The sequence below is a fragment of the Molothrus ater genome, chromosome 19, assembly GCF_012460135.2.
Source record: "Molothrus ater isolate BHLD 08-10-18 breed brown headed cowbird chromosome 19, BPBGC_Mater_1.1, whole genome shotgun sequence".
NCBI lineage: Eukaryota > Metazoa > Chordata > Aves > Passeriformes > Icteridae > Molothrus > Molothrus ater.
The window spans coordinates 1,964,423-1,983,651 of NC_050496.2; the positions used below are offsets into that span (position 1 = coordinate 1,964,423).

Genomic DNA, 19,229 nt, shown 5'->3' on the forward strand with positions numbered 1-19,229 from the left:
TCAGATCAGAAAGCTGACCTCTTCCTCAAATCACAAAGCAAACCAGCTCTAAAAGCTGACATGCCAATAGCCAACTTTCCACACACTGATTGCTGCAGCTACCCCAAGGCAAAAAGGACCTTGAAGAACATCTCCTCATCTCCTGGCCAGCATTGTACAAAACCATTCTGACCATCCTCCCCCTTCTGCTCTGCTTTCTGCCCCTGCAGGTTTCTGAGTGGGACAAGGGAAAACAAGAGGATAGCAAAGGTGGGATGAGGTTTCCAGAGTCTGGCATGAGGCCAAGTCCTGAACTGAGTGTTCAGGAGAGGAACTGGTCTCTACAGGAAAACTCGGACATGGTCCCACTGCTCCCCAAAGAGATTTCCAAACGCACTGCTTTCATCTTAGTCCACAACCCCTCCCAGGTCAAACAACACAGCCATATGTTTTTAAAGGAAACTGTTTTATCTCTGTCCACAAACCTCTTCAAAGTACAAACACTTTGCTTTCTGGTCCAAAAGCAAAGTGATAGCTAATTCACTTCAGAGACCCACTTCCAGAGAATTAGGTCCAAAGCAAACCACACAACCCTTCTGGTCCAGAGAAAAAAAATAAGCCTAGACAAAAAGGGATAAAGGATAAACTCCCGTTCAGCTCAGCTGTCTGCTCCCAACAGCTGTGCTCCTTACGCCACAGGGCATCTCCCGAAGCACCTCAGAAAGATCAGATAAATTATTCAAAACACAGACTAATTCCTGGCACTTGGACTCTTTGTTTGCTCCAGGACCAGCAGAGCTGTCTGCTTCCTGGAGGGCTCACCCTGCCTCCAGTAAAGGGCAAACAGCAAGGCTTTGATTTGCAAAAGAGGAACTCAATTTGGCAGCTAATAAATACACAATTTGTGCAATACACATACTCCCATCTCCCTTGATGCTCATACCCACTGAACACTGTCACTGTACCGCCAATGTGCACGACAGGTCAGCTCACCTGAGAGGAGAAACAGGAGAGAAATGGGCAGCGATACTTGGCAACACCGTGCTGTGTTGTGTTTCCTCACTAACAGCAATAGCAGAGATCTCAGCACCGAGGGTACAGCCTGAGGTGTCAAGGTCACACATTTTGGAAGATGCTCTGCAGCATCACATGATACTCCTGATGCAAATCCAGGCCAATGATACCTCACATGCCCTGCAAAGGATCTGTGCAGGCATGGAGCAGGCACCCAACAGGGCTGCAGAGAGCTCCACTGGGACTGTGCTTAAACAAACCTGTGACATCTGATAAAAACCACGTTTGCACCTTTCCATCTCACCACGAGGAGACACAGACATGTACACCTGCACGAACTGCAGGACTCATCTTGAAGAAACAGCCACCTAAGCAGACCAGGAATGTACATCATGAGGAGCTTCAAGATCTAAAGCTACCCCTCAAACAAATGTAAACCCAGTAGGATTGCAGATGACCATAAGAACCAGACTAGTGTACATAAAATAAAAGTTTAGAACCAAAGTCAGCACCACAGACTGTCCAGAACACCAGCTCCAAAACGCAAATGTTCAGGCTGACAAAACTTCACTGCTGAGGCAGAGCAAGTTTTCAACTCTCCCTTCCCTCCTTTCCATTATTTCCAAATGTATTTTGGCTGCCAAAGTTTATCAGTCTTCTTTTACATACTTTGGTTTAAAACACATCCCTACTGTCCTCTGGATGCTCTGAGTTTACCGTGTTAAATCACAGGAGTTAGTTCAAGTCTCTCCTACTGCAAATCTCCCTGCAGTCAGTCTATCCTTCCCTTCAGCTTCAGGGTCTCAGGAAAAAGGCCAATTCACTCAGACACAGTTCCAAAGAGGGAAAACAGGTCCTGAGCTGGGACCACGCATGAGGCAAGAAGACAAACATGGTCCAACATGGGACATGCCTACAAGGTGAACAAACAGATGTGTGTGTTAAAGGTACATGTATATAAAAGGTCCACCCACAGCAGCTCTTGCAGTCACTTCAATGCTGCTAGCACAGGAGCACCCCTTAGACAGGCTGCCACATGAGGTGTCACCTGCAGTGGCAGTTTTCCAAGCATCTCATATACAGTTTACATAAATCCACCTAGCAAACCTCAGCAAGAGACCTGTAACTGAGATAACTTGTCCAACCACTCAGCAACAGTACAAAGACGTGGGTGGGGGTAGAAAACAGGGTGCAGAGTCACAGCAAAAATTATTTTGTCTTGTTCAGACACTAACATAACCAAGAGTAAAAACCAAAGCTCCAAGGCTGCACAAATCCTCCCTGCAATCCTGTCCCAGGAGAATGAGATGAAACCCACTCTCCCTGCATTTCACACTTTATGAACAATGGCTTAACCCCTCAGCACCTTCACGGGCACTTTCCTTCTCATTGATTTGGATAATCAAGTATTTCAATATTTTGACAGCCAAGTCAGTGCCAACTGCAAGGGGTGAGCCTCAAACTCACGTTGCAGACATCCTGCAAACCAGAGGGACAATGAACATGCAATAGCTGTTCCATTCTCAGCCTAGCAGAGACACAGTACTCAACTTATCTATGAGCTGAACTGAAGAAACCCAGGTGAAGTGTCTCTCTCCAGGGATTTACCATGAGCAACCACTGCACATTAAGTAAACAAGCTACAGTAACACACCTTTTTGAAAGGCATTTTTCCATGCTCAACAGGCACTGTGCTGTCATTTACCCCTTGCTCACACATCCCTTCTACAATCAAACAAATCCACAACATGAAAAGAAACCTGAGTACCCAGAAGAGAGACAAAAGCCCTTTGCCAGGGGAACACCAGCAGCCTGGAATAACACAGTGGAAGATTCACATTACTGAAGGTATTGGCCAAGGGAGCAGCAGCAGAACTGCACAGGCAGAACTAAAAACCAGAAATCAGCCAAACTGATATAAAAACAGTTTAAAGATGCATTAAGCCCTAGGCATATAGACTTAAAGACAAAGATTCTTTTGAATGAGTGTCATCAGAGGGACTCTTCATTGCAGAAGAGATATTACAGCCCAGCAACCATAAATGACCAGGATCATCAAAGGAATCCCCAAAAAATTTGTTCATCTCTCCAAAGGCAGCAGACAACACTGTGCAATAATAAAAATAATCTATCCTGACCAGAATATCCATGAAGAAGCCAATATCCCAAGGTGATACTTCTGAACCACAGTGAAAAGGCTCAACTGCCAGCATCAGGCAGGTTTTCCTCAGCCTGCTGCTGCAGCATAGCAATCCCCACCTTCCTGAGTGGATGCTGCTGTCTGAGTACAAGGCAGAAGGGCAAGACACACATGCACATCTAAGGAGGCATTTAAATGCAATGAAGCTCATTTCAAATGAGGTACATGAGAGCAGGGAACATCAGCAGCACCTGCCCAATGCTGCTCCAGACCAGTGCCCTCCAGCCTTTGAGAGGATGCCAGAAGCATCACATCCATTCAGAGATTTTTATACCTTCTTTATAAACATCACTTCAGTGGAGCCTGGAGATGGATACTTGCTGCCAGTTCCTACCCACAGGGCAGAACACTACACAAATACCCTGCACAGCTTCTTCCCCTCACAGTTTTCCTTTCCAGTCTCCAAAGGCTACAACAGGTAGCCTGATTCCTCCACCAAGAAACAGACCTCCACATTTTCTTCCACACAAAATCTTATCAAACGTAAATCCAACAGAAGAGATCCAACTTCAAAGCTGTATGATGCAAAAAAGCTGTTTATGTGTGTTTGATACACTCAGAGCTTGATATGGTTACACAAGATTCCTGTAATCAGTGCTTCACTGCATACACACAAATTTCATTTCAAGGACTCCTCAACAACATGAAGTTCGGAAAGCACACGTTTTGGCTTTTTCAAGCCTCACAAAACTCATCTCTCTCCTGCAGGATAACTCTCATTTTGATGGGCAACAGTGTGACTTCCACACCTCCTGGCTTCCTCAAATCAGCATAAAATAACTGAAAAAACCTTCCAGCATCTGAGGAGACTAACACTTTTGGGCTGCCTCTTTACCAGGAAAACAGACATATCAAAACCATCAATTGATTAAAAGTAAAACAAAATAGAAAGGCAAAATGCAAAACCATATGCCCACCTACCAACACAACCCTACACACACAAGCTTACACCAACACAAGCAGACATGGCCATAAGGACCATACAGGAATAAACTGGGGGCACAAATGAACTAAAATACACTGATTTGCTCACCACACAACTTTTATTGCTCTTAACAAATGCAAATATGTCCAAGTAGACATACACCCATCAATCTGCCAGAGTCAGCCTGCATCAGGGCTGTCTGCTAACACACATGGCTTGATAGTTCCACTGAGAGCAAGAGTGGGGAGGGGAGCAGCCCCAGTCACCTCATGCACTCACCAAGGCAGCAAGAAACAGAGGAGGACATGGGAGCCATGGCATCTCTTTACTGAATTCCCACAATGAGGATCAGTCTGGTGGCAGCAAGCCCACAAATGGTTTCAAGCAATATTCAGCTTCTGCCAGTGCTGTGTGCAGGAGCCACCACTACCCCACTGTGCACATCACACACCCACACCAAATTCACCCGACCACACTGACTGACAGAGTCCATCCCAAACATGAACAATTCCTGACCTCTCAAAAAGCCTCCCAGCAGCTCTCTTCTGCCAGAAAAAAAGGTACAGGAGAGTGTTTCCTTGTAAATAGGAAGCGATCACCCAACTTCAGTAAACCCCTGATGTCATGAATGGCACCCAAGGGTGAGAGAAGGACTCTAGCTCATCTCCTCACCCAACTTCAGTAAACCCCTGATGTCATGAATGGCACCCAAGGGTGAGAGAGGGACTCTAGCTCATCTCCTCATGCACTCAGACACCTCTTAACAACCTCCCTGTCCAGGCTCCCTGCCTCATACCCACAAAGGACTCTCTCACCAGAGACACAGCTCCTCTGATTTTTTGCTAAAATGGCTGGAGTCAGATGAAGAGGGCAAAGACACGAATGAGGGAGGAAATGGGACCACAGACACATGAAGGGAACTGAGAATCCCAAATTCTGGTCAGGAATTCCCACCCAACACATCTGAGCCGTGATGTACACTCTGAGAAGACACACTCAGTAGCTCTGCTTTGCTTTTTAAAGACATCAGAGCAAACCAGGCAGTATTTGGAGAAGTCCCAGTTGCCTCCAGTCTTCCTGAGTGCCCAGTGCAGCTGAGCTGATTCCACAACCATCAGTTATAAGTGGTTCCAGTTCCTCTTTGGCACTGTAGTTAGGATGAGTGACTCCACGGGTTTTAATTAGAATCAAAATTCTCCCTATGCCTTGGAACAAACTACATTTCTAGATTTCATACCACTATTCTTCAAATTACCATTTTCTGAGTAATGTTAGCAGTAATGACTATTACTAATTTTGGCAATGAGAGAAACACAAGATTACTCCAATTACAGTTTGGGTGCTGGTTTTTCCTTAAATCACCATCAAAGGTATCCTACTTTCACAGAATCTGTTTCTTGCACAAAACATCCAGGACACTAAATACTCAGGACTGTTCTTGAAATTCAACATTACACATGAGTAAGAACAACTCTTCACACCACCAGTCACCAGCATCTGGACAGACTTGATTTAGTGTGCATGCAACAGACATTTAAAAATTACTAAATAGGATCTATTTTAATACTCAGAATTCCAGCTCTCCTTCATCTCCAAGCTGTGCCTTGAACACAGCACCATGAACTGCACTGGTCAGGGGATTCTTTGGGAAGAAATGAAGCTCCAGGTCCTTTGGCATGGGCAGCTGATCCAGGTAGCCAAGAGAAGACATGAGAGTGAAGCTGGGGCATGCAGAATAAGGGTGAATAATAACCCTTAGGTGAAGCAACCCCTTGCTTGATCATCAGGCTTGAGAGCCATGGCTGCACAGTGAGCCCAGCACAGGGACAGGGCAGTGTCCCTTCACTTCTGCATTGTCACCTGGAGGACTTTAGCCTGTGTGCATCAGAAATGGTGTAGGATACAGAATTAAAACCAAAACTGGGTGGTCAGCAGCAGAGACCTTCTGGACCTGGTGCCCTTGCCCTGGACATCAATGTGATGGGCCTTGATTCCTCTGAAGACTTCTCCCCTGTACCACCATCCTCACAACTCTTCCCTATCCCCAGGCCCTGATGAATGCCCTGACAGCTGACACTCCTTATAAAACTGCCAGCCTTGACACCAGAGCAGAAACCTCCTGCAAGGGACTCTCACCTCAGGTGAGCTTGCCCAAGCACATGGCCTCTGGGCAAGGTCTCCAAAAGCAACCAGGGGAGCAGTGTCACAGTCCTTTGGCACAGGAGTTCCACCCCGTCCCACTCCCACCTCCTTTGCAGAAGCAGTTGCACAAGCCAGGTCAGAGTGTTTGTGGCTGAAAACTAACTGAGCAAAACTTTTTTTTTTTTTTATATAATTACTTGCTTCCAGCTTAATGACTTCCCTGCTCCACCTTGTCATGCTGTTTAAGCCAATTAAATCGACACTGATGCAGTCCTACCTACTCTTCTCCCCACCCAGCAATGCATTCCTGCACCTCCCTTGCTCCAGTGCCTGCCCAGCCCCACCACAAGCACAAGCTGGGCTTCCCAAACTGCAGAACGCTCGAAACTTTTGTGGGGTTTTCTTTGTTCAGCTCAGCTTGCCTTGGCATCAGCAGGAACTCGTGTTGTGGGCAAGGGCACTGTGCATCTTGGAGAGCAGCCAGAGCTGCCCCAGCAGCCTGCACACCACCTGCAGCCATGTCCAGCCCCTTCCCATCCCACCCAGGTGCTGGGGCAGCACAGCTGCTCCGGGGACAGTTTCTTGCATGTTCCAGGAACACCCCAGTCACAGCAACCTGCTGCTCCAGAGCCCAGCCAGGATCCCACACACAGCTCCTCCTGGGACATCTGAAGACTCACCTGTTACCTCAGGGAAAGCCACCAGCACTTGGGCATCATCACCCTGGCCCATGGTCCTAAATCCGTATTTAAACAGCCACCTTAACGAGCTAGAGCAGAACCAAGTGCCCTTCTTCCACTGGACACAGCATGCAGATGCTGCATCACCACAAACTCACAGGGCACCACAGGTGCCAGGGTGCAAAACCAACTCTCAGCCTTGGAAGAGTGATTCAGAGGAACAACTCAAATATGAGAAATGGATCAGGTGGAAATACAACAGGCAACATTGAGGGTTTTAACTGCACTACGAGAACAAGGCTTGTTCTTATTAACTCACAACTGTTTTGGCATATCATGGTAAAGTTTTTAATCCATGCATTTAATGAACAAAGTCTGCGACTCAGGTTTTTGAAAAATGGATAATACTAGCTTGACAAGGCCCTTCATTCCCCTGCATGAAGGATTGGGTACCTTTTGGGTACCCAAAAGGTACCCAATCCTTCATGCAGGGGAAGCTACAAGGAGCCAAAATTCATCTTTTTACTCCAAATATACCAAGCTCTTCAGTTTAACCATCAGTTCTCTGCCCAAACAAGTCCCCACCAGTCTCAGCACAGTCTATACCAGGAACAACACAGAATATGGCAAATAACAGTGACAAACATTATTTCACAACAGTACCCACACTTCTGTCACAGAGAGAGCAACCTTTCCTTTTCCTGGTCCCAAAACAGGGTAAACTGCTTCTTTAATATTACCATCCCTGTATTTAATTTAAACAAACAAACAAACAAACAAACTAGCACTGTGCCACCTCAGCCTAATAAGGCCTAAAATCTTTTTCAAGCAGAGAGCACATTCCAGTGCTCTAACTTTAAAGGCGAAACTCAAAGGGTTTGCTGAGGCCTTTCTGAAAAACAAATATCCACCGTTTTTGCAAGGCTGCTCAACCATCAACAAGTGCCGGTGGAAACCAACACGACCCGCTGCAGCACTGTAAATTTCCATCGGAACGGAACAGAACGAAACTGAATGAAACTGAACGGCAAGTTCGCGCTGAACTGATTTCACTCAAGCGTTCGTCTCGAGAAAAGCCCAGCGCGGAGGCGGAGGGCCGGGCTGGCCGGGGCAGTGCCGCGGTGCCGCAGCCCCAGCCCGGCCGCCCCGCGGGGCTCCTGCGGGCACGGGCCGCCCCCAGCGCACTTCGCTCCGGCCGGCGCCCCCAGGGATGCTGCTGCTGCTGCAGCCGCGGCCTGCACCGCTCACCCCCAGCGGCCGCAGAACCGTTCCCCGCCGGGAGAGGCCGGAGCCGCGTCCAGCCCGGCCTTTGTCCCGGCGGCCGGGGCCGAGCTCCGGGCAGGCCCTGCGCCCCGGCAGCCCCGGCGAGCAGGGCCAGGGCCGCGCTTCCTCCCGCCGAGCGCGCCGGGCGCGGCCAGGCCGCCAGCGGGGCAGGCCCGGAGCGGGGCCGCCGGGGCCGGGCCGAGCCGGGGCCGGGGATTCCCGCGGGCAGCGCCGCTGCACGGCCGCGGCCCAGCGCGGGGGGCGCGAACGGCAGCGCCCGGGGGTCCCCACGGCCCGGGCAGGGCGAGACCTGCGGCGGCTGCGGCCCGGCACGGCCCGGCGCTGCCCGGGCCGGCGGTGCTTACCCTGCATGCTGCTGCTGCTGCTGCTGCTGCCGGCGGCGCCCGGGCCGGGCCCGCTCCCGCTCCCCCCGGAGCCGCCGCTGGGGCTGGGAGTCGCCATTGTGCGCGGAGCGGGAGCAGCGGCGGCGGCGCTGCGCAGGGCCCTCCCCGGCAGGGCAGGACACACGGCCCCGCCGCCCGTCCGCCCCCGGCTGGGGCCGCGAAACCCCTCCCCGCCGGGGCCCCGCGCCTGCGGCACCGCTGCGGCGGGGCGGAGGCGGCGCTGCCTCCCGCGGGGGGCCGGGGCATCCTCGGGCGGTCCTGCGGATCCGCTCCCGCTCCCCCGGGCCGGGGGGCACCGCCCGCGGGGGACCCCGCACCGCGCTCGGCCCCGCCAGCCCCTCGGCCGGCGGCGCCCGGACATCTGCTGGCCTGTCTCGCATCCCCTCGGGGCCCGCAGCCGGCCCCGGCAGCTTTAGAGCATTTCTCATCTTCACCTTTGGGTTAGGGCTTCCCCCACACAGGCAGCCCCTTGCAAACTTCTGCCGACTCCCTCGGGACCACAGGGCACAACTCCGTGCTGTGCTTCCCCGGACACCCAGGGCATCAGCCTCTTCCTGCCACCATCAGTTTCCCCATTATTTTCTTTCTTCTCTTGGTCACTGCTGTTCATGCCAGCACATGGTTTCTGACCATTCCTCCACACTCTAGTCATAGGGGCAGCACATGCTGGGAATTAGAGCAGTGAAATTGTTGCCCCAATTTCACTGTGGTCCCTCTCCAGCCTGCTGCATGACATAGGGGAGTCCCTTCACCTACAGGAGGCCTTGTGTCCTCATCTTTGTAGTAGAAACAACACTGACCCCTTTTATGAATGGAGATGTGCTGAGGAAAGAGCTGGACGTCCCATGTATTCAAAGTATGAGGACTCTTTCCCTGCTCTCCATTGCCCAGGTCACCATGGAGGTGATAATACAGCCCTGAACACACACTGGAAGTGCCTCCAGGAACTGCAAACCATCACCCTTTGTGTTGAGTCCTGACATAAAAAACATTCCCTTCCCTAGTTCTGTATCTTTCCTTTCTCTTCCCTGTTTTGCTTAAGCTTTCTGTTCTGCATTAACCCCTGAGGGCAGGTCCAGGGCTGGCACCTTGCAGGCTTTGATGCAGAAACCCAGTGCCTGCTGGCAAACACTGGCACAAACACTGACTTCCACTTCTGCTGTGTGCCACCTACATGTGTTTGCTTACAATTAGCTAAAGCCATACTTTTCCCTCACTGCAAATCTGGAAGGATCAACAGTACCTGTTCTAACATGTTTGTGAAACCTTTCCTTAAAGACCTCCAGTGATGGGGATTGTGCCATTCCCTAGCAATCTGTTCTGGCACACATCCTAACATCATCCAAAAGCCTAACTTCAGGGTTTTTTTTTTAATTTCAAATCCTTTATATCCTGCCCTGTTCACTATGGCCATAGCCTTCTTCAAAATGACCCCTTGGGCACTTGATGATGTGCAATGATGAACTGCAATGTTTTCCTCCTTGTCCTTGCCTCAGCCTTCTCTTCCACACATTACATCAATTCATTTCCTTCAGCCTTTCTTCTTGTTTCCTGAGCCTCTCAGCATCCTCACTGACCTCCTTTGATTTTTTCCACTGTCCATCTGCATTTTTTGAAGCACAGCATCCCTAGCTAGGCATACTATGCCAGCTTGCCTTGGAGGCTACAGCTCACATGCTCCAGGATGGTGTTTGCCTTTTCCATTGTTCAGTTTGCTCTCCATTACACTGTAGACTCTTCTTTTTTTTTTTTTTTTTTTTTTTCTTTTTTTTTTTGGGGGGAGGGGAGTGTTTTTTGGGTTGCTGAGGTTTTATTTTTTGAAAACTGCATCCACCCAGTTCCCTCACGTCAATCTGTGTTGCTCACTGCTCATAAAAGTAACGCTGGAAGTTGTACCTGTTGAATATTGTCCTGTAGCTTGCAGGCTATTTCTCCATCTAGTGCTGAATCCTGTTGTCTTTGCTGTCCTCAACAGCCTGGAGTAATTAGCAGATTGAATAAGGCGGTCATGGGTGTTAATCATCCAGGCTGTTAACTGAAGTAATTAAAAAGATCTGGCATTCAGAACAGACCCCTGCAAAAATCCTCTGAATATGTCCTTCCATTCTGACAAACACTGATAATTAACACTTGAGGTACAATGATCTCACCAGTTTTACACTCACCATGTCCTTACATCTTCTTATGAAGGGATCAGGACAGCCAATGCTAAAAACCTTCCTGAAGTCAACATATGTGACATCTGTTACTTATCACTTTATTCCTAAAACATTGTGCCACACCAGGACATGAGAGTGGTTTGTCTGCATTTTTTCCTGATGTGCCCTTCTCTCTGCAACCAGGACATCATCTTGGTTTATTCTGTACCATTTACATCAGGCCCATATCTTATACTTCCCAACTATGTTATATACATATATATTCATGTAACTCTACACGAGCACAGCTATTATTTCAGTGGTCACTGGCCATCCCCACCAAGATGTCTGTTGAGTTCAGTTAATCCATGGCTGGTGTATCTGGAGCAGTCCATACTCACTGTTCAGGGTAGCCATGACATACAGTGGCATTGTCATTCAACAACCAATATTACATATGAAACTCAACATTACAGACTGTTCTCACCCAAAAATCAAATCTCCCTGAGGTATGTATCATGTTTCCCTGTCGTCCTGCATTACTCACCTGGTGCACCCATGTCCTTGAGCAAAAACAATCCCAGGGATGGGTTTGCCTTTGCTTCAGAAATGTGTCCTCTGGAGCTGGTCAGTCAGGGAACACAGGGCTGCTCCCATTCTCAGGAAGGTGAGCCCCATCCTTCCCTGCTCCTGGCTCCTGACCCACCAGTTAAGGCAACTAAACCCAGAGCCCTTTTGGCAATATCAGCTGTGCAACCATGCATTTATCTCCAGATAAATGGAATTGCAGTCAGGTTTCTGCAGCCAGGAACACACCAAAGGCCCTGAACCCTCCACCTGCCCACCTTGAGCCTTTTAATCGCCTTTGATCCAATCTGAACCAATTTGTCACCATTCAGGACACCAGGATGAGGGCCATTATGAAATGGGTCACTGTGATGGGTGATTATGGCTGTGGTGCAGCACAATCTCTGGTACAGGCTCCTGGGAAAGGTCCTGACTCTCAATATCACAGCTTGGCTGCAGGGCCCATCCCTGCTGCCTCTGTTCTTTACAGATGGAGTTGTCACCTTGAAGATAAGCTGGGGCTGCTCTGGGGTGAGTAGCAGATCCAGAGAGTCATAAAGAGGGAAGATGTTTTAGCTAATATCGAGGAACGTGTAGCTCAAGTTCCACTCAAGGATACTGAAGGTTCTTGGCCTCCCTCTCATGGGAGAAGTCAGTATTGCCTCCTGCCACACAGTCCTGCAGCGGGTGCCTGGAGGAAGTGCTCAGGATACTCGATAAAGCTTTAAAAGGAACAGCCCCGACCTTTTCTTTGCAATAAGCACACTCAGCACTGAAAGACGTTTTTATTTTTAAGGCATGTTACAGCCTGATTGCTTTTAAATTCCATAATTCCATTTAGTTCAACCGGCCAGAGCATGATGTGAGCATGAAGGTTGTGGGTGTGATCCCTGTATGGGCCATCTGCTCGGTGATCCTTATGGGTTCCTTCCAGCTCAGAATATTCTGTGATTCTGTGAATTAGAGCAGTAGAGAGCACCACACTTGCTAAACCATTCCCTCCTTCCAACCATATCCTCAGGAGAGTCAGAGGGGCCTTTTGCCTTCCCTTGTTCTTGTGTCACTGAACTTTGGTCGCTCACAGGACTGCCAAACCTTCCATGCCATGCCTCCCACGTGCCCATTAGAAGTTGCTTTCTGCCATGCCAGCCTTCCCTTCCCCTCAGCAGAGTCCTGTCCCACACCATGCAGGGTCCTGACTGTGTCTGCCCAGCTGTTTCTCTGCTTCCTTCCCAGTCTCTATCACTTTCTCCCATCTGCTCTCTCTCCTCTCATGACTGTAGAGCCCATGAGATGTCAAGGAGCAGCCCAACCATGACAGAAACTAGGTGGGCTGTGCAAATTTGCACAATAGCTTGTGATCAGACAAATTAAAGATCCAAAGACTTCATCACAGATTAATTTTCATATTGAAGATCAGCTAGTATTGTTGGAAAAAACGGGCAGTGACTCATAATTTTGTTTCCCACACAAAGAACTGGTGTGCCTGAAAAGCTTGGCTGCTTTTATTTTCCTACCATATTATGCTGATAATTATTATGCTAATGAAAGACATGCTTTTACATTCTTCTTACACTTTTATCAACACTTACTTTTTAATCCGTGACATTTTCATTTTCTAGCCCAAAATTACTTCCCCTCTGTTAGAAAATACATTCAAGAGCCTATCTTTGACCTGGAAACAAGGCATGAAGGTGATTTATTACTCGAGCTCTGCTTCTTTTGAGATGAGGGGTAGGTACTCCCACAAAGACAACTCTTACTTCTCTGTGGCTTTATTTGCAGTAATTTCATCTCTTGTAACCTGCTCAAGGAAAGACTCAGTTAAAAATAAGATGAGAATGAATCCTCTCCACAAATGTGGGCACGTTTACATGTCCTCCACATAACAATTTAGCAAGACCCGATTCTGTCGGGTGCTGAGGGAACTGTATGAAATTGGTGGGAGACATGATCTCACAGAGGCTTGGTTTTGGTAAATATCACATTTCTAAAGGACCCACTTTCAATTAATCACTTATTATCACTTTTCATCATAAATAATCAGCGAACAATGGCACAATGCTATTCTTCTGAACAATATCCTTTTTGGTTCTCCAGACTACACAAAATGACTGAATCTCTTAAACACAAAACTATTCCTGAACCATTACAAAAATCACAGAATGGTTTGGGTTGGAAGCTGTTTTAAAACCCATCTAATTTAGCCCCCTGCCATGGCAGGGACACCTTCCACTGTGCCAGGCTGCTCCAAGCCCTGTCCAACCTGGCCTTGGGCACTGCCAGGGATCCAGGGGCAGCCACAGCTGCACTGGGCACCTGTGCCAGGGTTTAACTCCCTCGAAATATCGCAGTGCTGCCCGGGATCGGGATCAGGATGGGGATTGTGATGGGGATCGGGATCGGGATCGGGATTGGGGATGGGAATCAGGGCCGGGATCGGGATCGAGATCGGTAGCAGAATCGGGATCGGGAATGGGATGGGAATGGGGATCGGGGCCGGGATCGGGGATGGGATGGGGGATAAGGATGGGGATGGGGATCGGGGCCGGGATCGGGTTCGGGACTGCGGCCGGGATGGGGATGGGAATCGGGGATGAGAATCGGGGCCGGGATCGGGATCGAGATAGCGGGATTGGGATCGGTAACGGGATGGCGATGGGGATCGGGGCCGGGATGGGGGATAAGGATGGGGATGGGGATCGGGGCCGGGGCCGGGATCGGGAATCGGGAATCGGGATCGGGAATCGGGAATCGGGGATCGGAATGGGGGATCGGGATCGAGGCGGGGATTGGGATCGGGGCCGCGGCCCGCCCGCGTCCCGCCCTCTGTCCGTCCCTCTGTCCGTCCCTCTGTCCGTCCCCTCTGTCCCGCCCCGGCCATGGCGGCGCGGCTGTGGCGGCTCTGCAACCTCCTCATGGCCGCCTTCTTCGGGCTGGCGGCCGCCGTGCAGGTGAGGCCGGGGCTCCCCTCCCGTCCCCTCCGCTCCCCTCCCGCGGAGCGCGGCCTCGCCCGGCCCGGGGGCTGCGGGGTCTCAGTGCGCGCCTCCCGCTGCAGGTGAACGACCCCGACGCGGGGCTGTGGACGGTGAGTACGGGCCGCCCTTCCCTCCCCTTCCCTTTCGGCACCTCCTGCCCCGAGGTCCCGGCGGCCCCAGCCCCGCTCCGCTAAAGCCCGTCCGATCCGGGGCTGCCGGAGGAAACGTCCCGGCTCCCAGCTGAGGAGCGGGCAGAGCCGGGAAAGCGATGTCTCTACTGCAGCGACGGCTGGAATCCCACCGTGCTTCCAGGATCTGCCTTGTTTCAGCCCAGATCTGCACCTGCCCCTGCAGAGCATCGCTTGCTGTGCAGAGCACCCCGAGCTGCTCCCGCTGCTCCTGCCCCGCTGTGCCCGTGGCCCTGGGCTCGCCTTGGGTCTCCAGCGGGAGCCTCCGAGGGAACGGGGAGCGAGCCCCGCTCCGGTGCCCGTCCTGCCTCGGGCACTCAGCATCCCCTGGGCTGGGCACTGCGGGCGGCAGGGACGGTCTGTGTGTGCGACAGGAGCTGCTGGCCGGGCAGGGGCTGCCCTGCGGTGTGTGAGCCCCTCTGACAGCGGCACCAAAGGGGACAAAACGCCCCAGCGCGGGTGGAGGGTCCGGGGAGGGTCAGGATTGAGGGAAGGGGCTCTGCAGTGCTTGGTCAGACAGCCAGTGTTCTGTAAGCCAGGAGCAGAGGAACAAGGGCTGGCTGTGGGCTGATGGCCCGGGATTTTGGGTGGTGATGGTGAAGATGAGCACTAGCAGTGCCAGGGCATGCTGGAGGCGAGGGACTGGGATCTGCTCTGTGCCTCTGACAAACTGCAAAGGGGAAAAGTGCTGCTGTGGCTGGGCACTTCTGCTTCCTGAGCTTGCTGAGTTTTAATACCCAGTAGATTTATATCATTAACAGGTTGTCTACTTAGTGCCAGCTGCCCTGACACTGCTTGTCAGCATCAATCCTTCAATAACAGGTATGATACTGGTGTGCAAAACACCCTCTGCTCAAATTTTGCCCTCAAAAGGTTGTGGTTTTGCTTTTTTTTTTTTTTTTTTTTTAATTGAGCCACAGATTAAAATCAGCCTGTGTGGAAACACATCCTACTACCTTCTGAGGGCAAAAAACTGCAGGACTTAATTCTACACAAGCTGGTCATTGCTTTAGTGCTGGTGGCTGGTCATGCTGCAGGTGAGGAGAGGAGCCCAGCAGAAAGCCCAGCTGCTGGGGTGGGCCTGCCTTTGCACCCCAGTTCCAGCTTAAAGCCTTCTGGAGCAGAAGCCTGGGAGCATGCTCTGAACCTGGCTCAGTTGCTGACCTTAGCAATTGACTTTGTTTCGTTGTAAATCTGTGTTTTTGTTTATCTACCTCGTGCAAAAGCAGCTGAGCTTTGCACGGTCCCATGAAAGTGCTAAAGGTCTTGTTCAGTGCCAGGTATTGCAGCTGCCCCACAGAGCCATGGGCAGGAACATTCGAAGGCTGTGTTTCCAAGGGTGTGTGTTGGGGGAGCTAACAGCAGTTCAGAGGATCATTCAGATTAGATTTGTTTCAAGTCTTCAGAACATAGTTAAGATTTTTGCATTTTAATTCAGTGGAAATAATTTAAAATAAGGCAATTTTATGTACACAAAGTGACTGTATCTGTTCTGGATGAATACTTATGCTGAATAAACTAAAATCACACTTAAAAAAGAAAACCTTCAGGAGTGCATGGTATTGTCACAAATTACACCATTGCAGTCTCTTGGCATTCTGGCCACCTTAAGCATATAAAGTGGCCAAACATTCCTATGTTCAGAACTCATGAGGCTTGTGGTTTTGAATAGTTTTTGAATATTTCATTGGCTGGTCTATTGAATCTGCATGTTAATGTTAAACTCATAGTTAGGGTTTTCCTTATGCCCAGATCTGTGGAAAATAAAGATTATAATAGCAAAACTTCTGTGAAACTTCAGGTTTTTGTAAATTCACCAAGGGGTATTTGCCATTCAGGTCTGTGGAAGACCCAGATGGGTTTACTTCATTCTTCATGATAGTGGCTGACAGTCTTTTTGTTTTTTCCCCCAGACAACGGTGTTTGGAGGAGCCTCTGTGACCTTCATTCTGCTGGCTGTGTTGTTGGGACCATTGCCTTGGCTTGCTCTTTGTTTGCTTATGCTCAAGGAAACATTTTCCATGAGGAGGAAGGCAGGTAAGCAGTGGGTTTTATGTGCCCCTGCCCAAATCCAGCTCACCAGGCCGTCTCCTCCTGGTGTCACCTTCCAAAACCTTATTTCCTGGGCTGTTGCAGTGAGAGCTGTTGGTCCAGAGGAATCAGACCAAAGATGCTCCAAACCAGTGACTGCTTGGACACAGGGAAGGGAACAGTCATTGCCTCCCTGATTGTGGCAGGTAGTTGGATTTATTTGTCTGGCTTTCAGACACCAGGGCACAAGCACAGTGAAGCAGTTTTGTTCTCTTTTCCTGGAGCTGTGGGAGTGGTAATCAATGTTTTAAAAACTCTTGAGGTGATCCCAAATTCACGTTAATCTGGCATGGGCTGCTGAGTCCTCCAAGGTATCGAGGATGAGGGAGAATTTCTCACCTGGACATTCAGGAGTTGTTTAAAAAGTAGGTGCTTGTAAAGTACTGAGGTGAAGCCCTGGCAGCTACTTCTGTACCTAATCACAGTCTGGAAAACTGGGATGTTGCTTTGCTCTGTTTCAATGAGAGAAATGTGCCTGCTTTGCCTGTGTTAATTAGAGAAATGTGCTGTGGAATATAAATCCAGCAGTAGAACAAAACGTGGAGGCAGGAATTTCTGCAGCTGTTTAGCTGTCTTGTAGATTTGTGGTGTGAAGCAAAGTTGCTTTTTGTAAATACCTTTATAATTATAATCCTAGTAAAATATATTGAACTTCTCCAAAGGAGCAGCCACTACTGTTTTGGAGGCAAAATTTGTATTGTAGGAACATAAACATCTGTTTGTATTATTTTCTGATCTGTTTTTTGTTTGGCTTTTTAGAGAATTGTTTGGTCTGGTGATTATTACAATATGGATGAGTCTTTGTCGCAGTTCAGCAAAGTAAGTTTTATTTTCTCTTTTTTTATAATGCATTCCAATGTTCCCATTTAGTGACTAGCTCCTTGAAAACACACAGTTGATTTTGGCAGCTTGTTTTCCTGTTTCATGTCACCCTCTGAACCTTCCAGATGCCCAGGCAGTAGCAGCCTGGAGGATCTTGCACAGATAAAAGCTGGGGCAGGGGGGAATGTAAGGCTACATGAAGCACTTTTTATGGCCTCCTGCCATAATAGGGGCATTTTCCCTTTGCTTAAGGTGCTTTATTTAATTCCAACTAGTTTCTGTAGCCTGAGTTGTCAGGAAATTCTTTGTGCCTCTCCAGTAAAAGACTGGTGATACATCCATAGGAGCCCCTCCATTAAAGTGGCCAAAGGCTCTCTGCTCTTTCCAGCTGCAGGCAGATGTGAATGTTCTGTGGTGGCTGTAGCAGTGGCCAAGGACATCCTGGGCTGTCCCAGCCATGGATGAGGGCAGTGCCTGTCCCCTGTGCTGGAATTGCTGAGGCACCTCCAGTCCTGGGGTCAGGTTTGGACACCTCACTTCAAAAAGGACTTTGAGGGACTGGAAGGGAAGGGAACAGAGTTGGGGAAGGGTCTGGAACACCAGGAGTCACCAAGGGAGCTGGGGTGGCTCAGTCTGGAGAAAAGGAGGCTCAGGGAGGAGCTTTTCAGTCTAAAACTCCCTGACAGGAGGATGCAGCCAGGTGGGGGTGAGGCTCTGCTCCCAGGGAACAGTGACAGGACCAGAGGAAACGGCCTCAAGCTGTGCCAGGGGAGGTTGAGATTGGATCCTAGGGAAAATTCCTTCACTGAAAGAGAGGTCAGGCATTGGCACAGGCTGCCCAGGGAGGTGGTGGAGTCACCATTCCTTGGAAGTGTTCAAAAAAAACCAGTGGATGTGGCACTGCACCATAGGGTTTAGTGGGTGTGGTGGTCTGCAGTCAGAGTTGGACCTGATGATCATGGAGGTCTTTTCCAGCGTTAAAGATTCAGCGATTTGAAGCAGCTCTGTTGGATTTGTTCTTTCAGGAGTCCCCTGGGAGGAGCTCGTTTGGTTGCTGCAGTTGTTGTTGCCCTTTTCCCCTTTGTTTCGTGGCTGTACGTTTATGTGAACAAAGACATGCGAGAGTCTTGGCCAACACACTGCAAAACCGTGATTTAATTGGGTGAGAGAAAGTGTGCAGTGACTATGCTGACCTTATTTGCCTTTGCTTTTGGTGCTTAACAAAAGGTGTGTCAGTTTGATAGCACCCAAGAATACCTGGCTGCTTCCAGCAGTGCCAGCTGAGATTTGGTGAAATGTTGAGGAACCCTGTCAAATCTGAGTGGGGAATTTTTCTACAGAAACTGTTCACCTTGCTGCTTCTTACATTTTCCAAGCACCATTGATCTAATGTCTGTTCTGATGGTATATTCAGGATATCACTGTATCCCTGGATCACTCTCCAATCACCTCATAGTTTGAGAACTATTCTGTAATATAAGGGACAAATAAAGCAAATACTGTTTTAATAAATTACTATTTACAGCCATAGAACTTTCAGTAATGTGCCTGGATAATCCATTTCAGACTTGTTGGAAAACTGAGCAGTCTGTATTTCTGTCCTGTGCTAAAATCATATGTAGAATATATCAGAAAAAATTATTTTTGCTACTATCTTTAACTGAAAGTCACTGGTTTTACTGAATAATAAACACTATTTTTTATAAGAAAACTCAATGAAAGCCTCCATATCTTTTATTTTCTGGGAGATGCATATTCGAGCCTGTCACCAGCAGATGTGGGCACTGTCCCAACTCTGCTGCTCACCTAATTTTTCTTGGGAAGCAGGACCCACACAG

General features: G+C 49.4%; 2 protein-coding genes across 3 annotated transcripts in view; one reads left to right on the top strand and one right to left on the bottom strand.

Moving 5' to 3' along the window:
- Window positions 1–8,749, bottom strand: part of MAP2K4 (mitogen-activated protein kinase kinase 4) — a 65,418-nt gene extending 56,669 nt beyond the window's left edge. The window contains exon 1 of one of the 2 annotated variants that reach the window (XM_036394528.2): window positions 8,569–8,749. In XM_036394528.2, the coding sequence (XP_036250421.1) occupies window positions 8,569–8,665 (97 nt within the window). In that variant the 5' untranslated portion in view covers window positions 8,666–8,749. The remainder of the gene's footprint in view (window positions 1–8,568) is intronic. The other variant, XM_036394529.2, reaches the window with a different exon arrangement.
- Window positions 8,750–14,165: 5,416 nt separating this feature from the next.
- Window positions 14,166–19,102, top strand: TMEM220 (transmembrane protein 220). The gene is made up of 6 exons (XM_036394721.2): window positions 14,166–14,266; window positions 14,371–14,400; window positions 15,240–15,300; window positions 16,392–16,515; window positions 17,329–17,388; window positions 18,417–19,102. The coding sequence occupies exons 1-6, from the start codon at window positions 14,195–14,197 to the stop codon at window positions 18,547–18,549; spliced, it is 480 nt and encodes a 159-aa protein (XP_036250614.1). The 5' UTR covers window positions 14,166–14,194; the 3' UTR covers window positions 18,550–19,102.
- The last annotated feature ends 127 nt before the right edge of the window (window positions 19,103–19,229 follow it).

Bases quoted from the DNA above. Each gene is read 5' to 3' on its own strand.
- TMEM220 (XM_036394721.2), top strand. From the start codon at position 14,195: ATGGCGGCGCGGCTGTGGCGGCTCTGCAACCTCCTCATGGCCGCCTTC. The intron at 14,267-14,370 runs GTGAGGCCGGGG...CTCCCGCTGCAG, and splicing joins GGCTGGCGGCCGCCGTGCAG to GTGAACGACCCCGACGCGGG. The intron at 17,389-18,416 runs GTAAGTTTTATT...TTGTTCTTTCAG, and splicing joins CTTTGTCGCAGTTCAGCAAA to GAGTCCCCTGGGAGGAGCTC.